Raw genomic sequence first — 9,392 nt, 5'->3', positions numbered from 1 at the left:
TTATTTGTAAAAAATATTAAATTTACATGATACAAATAACTATAAAATTGTGCAAAAAAATTAAATTTACAAAATTTTTTTATTAAGCCATATATTTTAATAGTCTTTTTTATTGTTAAATAATAAAAACATGTTCTTAATCTAAAAATCTAAATATGCATGTAAATAAAAAATACATATAACAAATAATAAATAAACAAATAAAACGTAAAATTTTATCAAAATTAGGCTAAATCAAAGTAAGAGGTCCGAGTATGTATGAGTTGAACATAGTGGATCCAAAATCTGATCGAATGTAGCAAATAATTACAAGTAAAAGGTGTGTTAATTTATGATTGCCTCAAGTCTGCGAGTTGATTCGTGAATCTTTGAATATTGATCGGCTGGAAGCGTAAGTGTGCTTCTCTTATAAATAAAAAAAAAAAAAAGATATTTACATTTTAAAATAAGATTCCTTTTATATGATTTTGCGGTGTTTATTTTGTTGTGCTTGAAAAGAAATGTTTTGAAAATTGTTGTTGTTGATGTGTACTGAAGGTTTTCGAAGTTTGTGAAATCGGATCCACTCAACAGGGGTGACATTGGTTCCGCGCTCATAATAGGAGTTTTAGAAGTGTTCCTTAAAAACTATTGGTCTATTTTAGTAGTGTGTTGCATAATGCCTTGCGCATTATAAAGTCAACCATTGTCAACATCAAGCTAGAACTCTAATTTGCTACTCAAGAATATACTAATCAAACTCACTCGCTGCCATTAAACAACTCAATAATGTTGAATTGAACCATCAAAATCAACAGGCGAATATGCATTCGTGGCCAATTCTCTAAAGTTATCTGATTGCACATGCTTGTGAAAGATAAAGTAATTTGAACCTTTTGTAATGTATGCATGATTTAATCATGCGCCCAAGTGGTAGCAAAAAGGCCTGTCAGCACTACGCTGCTAACTTTATTGCTTTTGGTTAATGCATGAACTTGCATGCAAAGCAAAACCTGAATTATAATATTTCCATTCTCATCTGATAACTATTAACGCACGATTCTTGTATATTATCTGCAAAGTCTGCAATATTAAATAGGTTAATGTGTCTGGTTTATGCAAATATCAAGCTCAGTGCAGCTTTGTGAACACTAGCTGCACTGCAGAAGCCGCCATACATCACCTCCACTTAAGCCATAAAGTAATATCATTTGTTACTAATAGTGGGATTTAAAATTGCGAATTCATTCATGATACCGATTATAAATAGAGCTTGAAAGATTTCCGATGCATATCAGCCTTGGCCCTTAAGCTTAGTAGCATTAGGATTTCTCTACGTTTTGTAACACACTTTAATTTACTGTATGGAAATTGATATAGCAATGATGAAGAGGTCAAACAACTTTAAGGGTTATTCTCTGCTTATGGTTAGCTTTATGCTTTGTTTAGCTGCTGTGACTGTGAAGTCCCAACTAACCACTGATTTCTATTCGACAACATGTCCAAGTCTTCTTTCAATAGTCCGGAGACAAGTTCAGAGTGCTATCAAGACTGAAATGCGAATGGCAGCATCTCTGCTCCGGCTTCATTTCCATGATTGCTTTGTGAACGTGAGTATTGAGACACTACCGGATTTTGGGCAACTGTGACGGAAAAATTTATCACAGAAAAGCCTATATCCATCACAGATATAACTTAGTGACGGAAACACTCCATTGGGAGTACCCTCGTCACTGAAAGTCTGTCACTGTTTTTATCAAATTTCATCACAAATTTAGTGGCGGTTATATCCGTTACAAATGTCATAAAATTCTGTCACAATTTTTGTCAACTTGGAAAGCTTTCTTTTGCTGTATTCCATCACATAATTTAAAAATCTGTCACTACTCTCACAAATTTATTACTTTATATTCATTTACATAATGTTGGTAACATTATTGATTAAACCATCATACATATTTTTTTCACAGGGTTGTGATGCATCGGTTTTGCTGGATGGAGACAGTAGTACTGAGAAGTTTGCAGTGGCTAATATCAACTCAGCAAGAGGATTTGAAGTTGTGGATACAATAAAAAGCGCTTTGGAGAGCTCATGCAGTGGAGTCGTATCATGTGCTGATATACTAGCCATTGCAGCTCGAGATTCTGTTGTCTTAGTAAGTTAATTTAGCGCATTTGAAATCACAGAAGAGAGAGCTTTAGCTCAATTTATGCTCAAAATGAATACACATATATATTAATTATACCAAGCCAAATTGGTTCTAGTACTTATGGATGCTTTAAAGTGGAAATTAATGGTTGGTAGAGTGGAGGACCAACATGGAGAGTTCTATTAGGGAGGAGAGATGGACTGATTTCAAACGGGGCACTAGCAAATGCTTCACTTCCTTCTCCATTTGAGGCACTGGATGCAATCATTCAAAAGTTTGTCAATGTTGGCTTAAACATCACCGATGTTGTGTCTTTATCAGGTAACCTACTATACTGTACACAACTCCAGGCTTTGGACCTCAGAATAGTTTCTCTGACCAATATAGTACGCAAAAAATATACTAATTATCTGATGAAGTGAATACCTTTTATTTTGAAGTTAATATTTGTTTGCATTTTTGTTTATAGGTGGCCATACAATTGGATTAGCAAAGTGTGCTACCTTCAGCAACAGATTATTCAACTTCTCAGGACCTGGTGTACCAGATAGTACAATGGAAGCAAGCATGTTGTCTGATCTGCAAGGCTTTTGTAACGGTGACGGAAACAGGAACACTGCTCTTGACAGGAACTCAACTGATCTATTTGACAACCATTATTTCAAGAACTTGCTCAATGGGAAGGGTTTACTAGGTTCTGATCAAATTTTATTTTCTAGTGATTTGGCCATTTCCACAACTAAAAGCCTTGTTGAAAGCTACAGCAGCAATTCACAGCTTTTCTTCAATGACTTCGCCAATTCCATGATCAAAATGGGGAACATAAGTCCACTCACAGGGTCTAATGGACAGATTAGGAAGAATTGCAGGGTTGTAAATTCATAGTTGTGCTTTACTGAAACAAGATTTCGTAAAATAGAAAACTTGTAGCCAAATTTGCTGTTCAAGTGTAGGCAAATTTAAGGAATTAATGTGAGACATAGATTGCTTTGAATAAAAGATTATGTAGCGATTTTCTATTGTGTGTTTGTGTTTGTTTTTTTATTATCTTTTGTCCCAAAGTCTACTGATTTGTTTTACATCGCCTCTTTCATAAGGATAGATATTGTGAATTACTGATTAAAAAGTAAACAGAGGAGGCTGTGGAGGTGATTGAAGCCATCCTCACTTGATGACAGGTGAACTATTGTATGTACGAAGAAGTAATTACAATAGAATTAGAGTTTGAATTTTGATCATAAGATAGCTATTATCTAAAGTGTTGATATGATCTAAGACCAAACATTATTCTTTGTAAATCTCATAGGAACTAAATGCTATGTTAAATGTATGACAAATGGTGGTGGTGAGATTTAAAGTGTGTTTTAAAAAATTGTTGTGAAAATTTATGATTTAAGATTTGCGAATATTTGACATTGCTGTTAAAAATTATTGCGAAAAATTTAAATGTTTAGAAAAATATGATGTTGGAAAGGAAAAATTTATTATTTTTGTCAAAAATAAATAATTCAATGGTTATTTGATCATTTTGTCTTCAAACTATAAATTTCAAACAATAACTATATTTCTTAATTAACTTTTGTGATTGACTCACTTTTAAAGGTACAAAAATATTTTTAATGCAAATCATATTGTGTTTAATAATACTTTTGTATTAAAAATTGCGTTTTGAAATCCAAACATAAATGCTAAACGAGACCTGAAAATTGAAACATTGAGATTGCGAGTTGTTGCGATCATATTGAAAGTAATGATAGGATAGTGTTCAATTGATTAAGATTTCATTTGGATTTATAAGCACAGCGGTGAGGTGTGCTTTGAGGGTCTAATCACGCCACTAGGATGTTTGGATAACATATTTCAATCACGGTTGGACAATGCTAACCGCGCTGCTTTGTCAGTCTCGGACTGGATCCATGGGGTTCCCGTGAACAACCACAAATTTGCAACATTTTTTTTTTTCATTTTAATCCTTGATGTGTTTTATTTTTTCAACACTAGAATGTTTTTTTTTTTTTCATTTGCTTTTATTTTTAAAATTTTTTATTTGAAAATTTTCATATGATTTTTTTTTATAATATCAAAATTTTAATTAATTATTAAAAAATTATCATTTTTTATAAAAATAATTTCATAATTCCCAACAAGAAAAATAATTTTTATTGGCTCTTATAAGTGTTAGGAAAAAAAAAAAAGGTGTTGATATTACCATTGTTGATAATTTTTTGACTGTCGACTAAATGAATGTGTGAAAATTTTCGACAATCAAGTCACCGATGTTGGAATTATATGTGTTTATCAACATAATTTTTTTTGACACTTTAAAATGTCATTATAAGTAAAAAAAAAATACTTTCAAAAACATTTTAAAATGTGGATAAAAATCACGTTTTGGTTATATTTTTTATATTTATTGAATGAATTATATTGACATTTAAAATCGTCCTTAAAGTTTTATTTTATTTTTTAAAAATAATTTTCATATTTCTAATCTTTGTACCCAATAAAATTAAAAAATAAAAAGACAATTCATACCATTTAATAAAAAATGACGTGCATATCACGAACAAATTTTGCTTACTTATTTTTTCATATTTCTAATCATGTCCATTGATTAATATAGAATGGTTAAATAAAAAATTCAGCTTTGCTCACGAATCACAGACCTGCCTTCTGGCTCTGGCATTTCCACAGACCTTGGCTTTCAATTATTCATGCAAATAAATTATACAAGAAACAACAGGATAAATAAACAAAGTAACTTTAACCAGGATCAATGGCTAAAATATATAACTTGAAGCAATCTGCAACTCAACTTCAAATTTTGGTTTTCCCCATCTCAAAACATGCAATTAACTAGCTGCCCTTGGAAACTAAACTAATGCAATGCAATTATACAAACAGATATAACGCACCTTCAAAATTTGCTATTAATAATGTAAAAGAAGTAAATTGACATTAGGAGACAAATCCAATTCAATCATGATCTACAGCACATGTTGCTCTTTGCTGGAATTTCTTGCGCTGGACCTGGAATGACGATCTTTTTGCCTGCTAGTGATGCAGGGTTGCCATTCCCTTAATTATCACCAGCAACTAGGTTTTTCTTATTCACCATCTCTGTAAGAACGGTTAAGAAAGCAGTCTCCACATTAGTCGCTTCAAGAGCTGAGGTCTCCAAGAAAAATAGTCCTTTTTAAACAAATTCTTTGGCATCCTCCATTGGAACTGCCCGCTGGTTTTCAAGGTCACTTTTGTTCCCAATCAGAATAACAACAATGTTCTTGTCAGCATGGCCACGCAACTCTTCCAGCCAACGTGGAATGTGATCAAAGGTCTGGCATTTTGTTATATCGTAAGCCAGCATTGCCCAACAACACCCCTGTACTATGTACTTGTAGCAGCTCTGTATCTGTTCAATACAACATAAGAGAAGAAGCAAGATCACTAACTGCTCTTAAAACATAGTTTTAAGTGTTACTAAAATTTAAATGGCAAGATCACTTTCATCATGAGGATAACCATAACTCACTGATTGTAAGTTATTAGCGTTAAACCTTTAATGCAGCATCCTTCAAGCCATGAATCCATCTCGCTGCTTCCTCTGAACTACTTGCTCCTAGCTGTAAAGTTTAAATATTATAATGACTTGCCTGCTAATAATTTGATATCAAAATAAATAAACACAGCTCACAGTTTACAAAACTTAAGCTGATCATTATCATTTGAAGTGCTGTAAAGGGTGAAAATGAAGAAGACCTCAATGTGGTAAACACTTCATAAGCATTAAATTTTGATGTTGCAGAACTAAAAAGAAATATGCATTATGCTGGAACATAAATTAGGGATTTAATAATTGCACCTTTTTGTTAATGCTCTCCCTTCCATTGTCTGTAACCTGAATGCATGAATCTATTATTGCACTTCTAACAGGCTCCTGCAAAAGAAGAGTTTTTGATTGTCCGTAACTTAATGATTTTAACAAAAATATCCTAGCTGAAATTGCAAAATTACAAATAATCACACTTTGATTCAGCTGATATTAGAAATTAGCTGGAATTTAAATAGGTTGATTTCTTGTATTTCAGTTACAGAGGTCTAGTTAATCTAGATAGAAAGGTATATTTATATGTGATTATGAACTAACAGTAGTTGGTAGTTGGTGCACACCAAGGTTTGACTTCGTGGTCAACTAACTTCCTGAGATGAAGCTAAGTTTCTATACATGCAAAGCCTGAAAACATCAAATCTCAATGGCACTTATTAAGCTATTAAATTGGAAGACGACTGCAAGCCATATGTAGTAGAGCTTAATCCATGGAACTTGAACCAGCTGTTAGACATTAAGTTCCTCCAGACCTATATCAATATGCAGCATTATTCTCAGTGTCTTTTATCTTGTCTTCTTGGTAAACACACCTCATTAATAAGAGCCCTCTTAGGTCTTCACCATATAATTAAATCTCAACTCCACTTTTCTGAGGTTTTTCTGTTTTTTCTTTACATCATCAAAACTAAAAGACATCAAATTTTCACCCTGATGAACTGCACTTGATTCCAAGATTTTACAATTCAAGTGGCACAACTTATTTGCCAGTTGTATATTCAAAGAGTCCATAATTTCTCAATCTTAATTGTAAAAAACATATAACATGATCTCAAATCAGGAGATTACATACATACATATATATAAGAAAAATCGAAAAGAAATACTTCAGAAAGAATATATATAAGTAGAATTGAAAAGAAATACTTCAGAAAGAGTCTCATTAGTATTATTGATTTCTATTTCATCTATGTCCCCTCCCCTACCATGATATAACTCAGAACCGTAAAATATATAACCAAGATTTTTAAAAGATGCTAATACTATGATAACTCTGTTGGATTAATTAAAGGCTTCAGCAGAATTTCAAAAGACCAGATAAGTTCCGTTTACAGGATGTATCACACTGTACTCTAAAATGCAACTAGTGCCAACAGGACAAGTATTTTAATACCTTCAAACATTATCAATAGCAGCATAAAAAAGTAGACAATCGAAAACCTAACTACATGCAACTAATTGATCAAGGAACTAGGTTCAATCGGTTAAATTTATTGTTCACACATTGTACCAATCACACATCACAGGAAAAAGCCACTTTTAGAATTAAGATTGAGCTTGACCGAATAACAAAATCAAGATAAGTTGTACCAAATAAAACTTAAGCTTAATCGAAACAAAAAATATTGTTAACTATTTCGTTAATTACAAAATCAGAACCAAAATGAGGAGAGAGAGAGAGAGAGAGAGAGAGGAAGAACCTGTTTCGAAACGGCGCTGATGAAGAAGATGACAACGATTGAGTTGAAACTAAAGAGGCAAAATTAGGGATTTTAAAAAATTAGGTAAAGATTCGTTAGATTTTTGTCTCAAAACTGATTTAAAAAACAATACATGAAAAAACATGAAAGAGATAGGGGATTAGAGGAAGATGAAGATTATAACCTCGTGGAGCACAAATGCAGATGCAAAGCCTTAGCAGAGAGTTTAAAACGTGAAGCTTAAAATCATTTAGTGCAAGTGAAGATAGTAACTAATGGAGAGGCCTTTTTTCTCTAGATTGGCACAGAGTTTTGTAGAGTGGACATGCATAAATGAATTGAAGGCAAAGTGGAGAGATTTTTTGTGGGTTAAACCCATTCAGTCGTAGAAAGCAATGACATTTTCGGCGGGTTGGGCTTTGACGAAAAAGGCTCATTAAATTTGAGATTATATAGGCGGTTCATTAAACCGCAGAAAAATATATGCCTTTAAAATTAAGTTTTTTTTAGTGATTTTAATTATTTATTAATTTTATAAATATTAAATAATTTAAAATTTTTATTATATATAGTTTTTAATATAATATCTTTAATGATTATTTCTCTTCTCGTTATAATTCATTTCATTATTATTATTGCATTTGCATTAAAATATATATTTTAACATTAATTTTAATTTTACTGTTACAATAATTAATCTCACCTCTATTGTTGTTTTCAATATTATAAAACTAATTTCATCATTAATCCAAATGGATACTAAAACAAGGATAGATGAGAAGTGATGAAAAGAGAAAAAGATTAAAATATTATATATTAAAATTTTATAAAAGAAAATTTATAGTATATATTTGATATTTACATTGTTAATAAATAATTCAAAAACTATTAAAGTTGTTTTTTCATTAAATAATGTCATAATGTATAAATCTATGAAATTCTCTCTCAACATAATTGTAAGAGTCATTACTAATATTTTTTATTACATATAATTGGTCACCTAAATAAATCTATTCTTATGAAAAATCATAAACTGGACTAAAGTCTCTAAATTAATAAGTTTTAGTCTACTAATTAAAATAAAGTTCAAGAGTTCAGTTATGTGAGGAAAATGTTATAACACCCCCATACGCTCATTTAAATGACAGTACCATTTAATTTTAAATTACCCTAGAGTTTTGGTTAAATAACCTTTCTATTAAATTTTAACATTTAAATATTGCAAATAATTTTTAAGATTTCTTTATCAATTTGACAAAATTTTTAAAAAATACTTCTTTAACTTAAGAGTATTCAAGAATTCTCCAAATATTTAATTCTTTTACCATTTGAGCATAAATTAGAAATATTTTCTTACTTAAAAATTTCTTAGATAATCATTCATTCGCGATTACTAAGAATTTTATCTTCAAAATTTATTCTTTATTTTTCAAGTTTTATTTCTAAATTTTTCACAATTTGGGCCAAATTTAGAAATATCTTTCTCAGAATTTAAACGCTTGTTATTTGTCATTTATTTCATAAAAAGAAAATAATATAACAATTATTTTTTTGAAGTCTTATCTAAATTCTTCTAGAATTTTGGTTGAATTTAGAAAAATCTTCACTTAGAAATCTCATAGAAATTTAACCATTTGTGATTTTTCTTAAGATTTCATCCTTAGATAATTGTCATGAATTTTCAAATGAATTTACAAATTATATTCTTTACTTTTTAGTTTAGAAACGAATGCAATTACTTGCATTGAAATTTTATCTAAATTATTTCATCATTTGAGTTAAATTTAAAGAATTTCTCACTCAGAGATTTATTCAAAAATAATCCATTTACGATTTTAAAAAATCTCATCATAGAATAATTGTTAATTCATTCCTAAAATTTTATTAAACTTATTTATACATTTTATTTATTTTGTAAATTAAAAATAAATATTATTATTGTTATTGAAATTTTAT

The 9,392-nt window shown here is 30.4% G+C and overlaps 1 protein-coding gene and 1 pseudogene across 2 annotated transcripts; one reads left to right on the top strand and one right to left on the bottom strand.

Annotated features, from left to right (window-relative positions):
- The first annotated feature begins 994 nt into the window (after nt 1-994).
- On the top strand, nt 995-3,148 carry LOC111285680 (Peroxidase superfamily protein). The gene is made up of 4 exons (XM_022875246.2): nt 995-1,589; nt 1,950-2,135; nt 2,285-2,450; nt 2,599-3,148. Exons 1-4 carry the CDS (start codon nt 1,344-1,346, stop codon nt 3,012-3,014), a joined length of 1,014 nt encoding a protein of 337 aa, XP_022730981.2. The 5' UTR covers nt 995-1,343; the 3' UTR covers nt 3,015-3,148.
- Nucleotides 3,149-4,878: 1,730 nt separating this feature from the next.
- LOC149518427 (ras-related protein Rab11A pseudogene) lies at nt 4,879-7,670 on the bottom strand (annotated as a pseudogene). Its single transcript, XR_016342834.1, has 5 exons — nt 7,621-7,670; nt 7,437-7,452; nt 5,992-6,066; nt 5,687-5,752; nt 4,879-5,541 (listed from the first exon to the last, which is right to left on the bottom strand). The product of XR_016342834.1 is annotated as a ras-related protein Rab11A pseudogene (transcript).
- Between the last annotated feature and the right edge of the window lie 1,722 nt (nt 7,671-9,392).

The sequence above is a fragment of the Durio zibethinus genome, chromosome 6, assembly GCF_047325235.1.
Source record: "Durio zibethinus cultivar Kanyao isolate XHJ-2024 chromosome 6, ASM4732523v1, whole genome shotgun sequence".
Taxonomy (NCBI): domain Eukaryota; kingdom Viridiplantae; phylum Streptophyta; class Magnoliopsida; order Malvales; family Malvaceae; genus Durio; species Durio zibethinus.
Note: the sequence above shows the minus strand (reverse complement) of the source record. Positions and strands in the feature narration are given on the sequence as shown.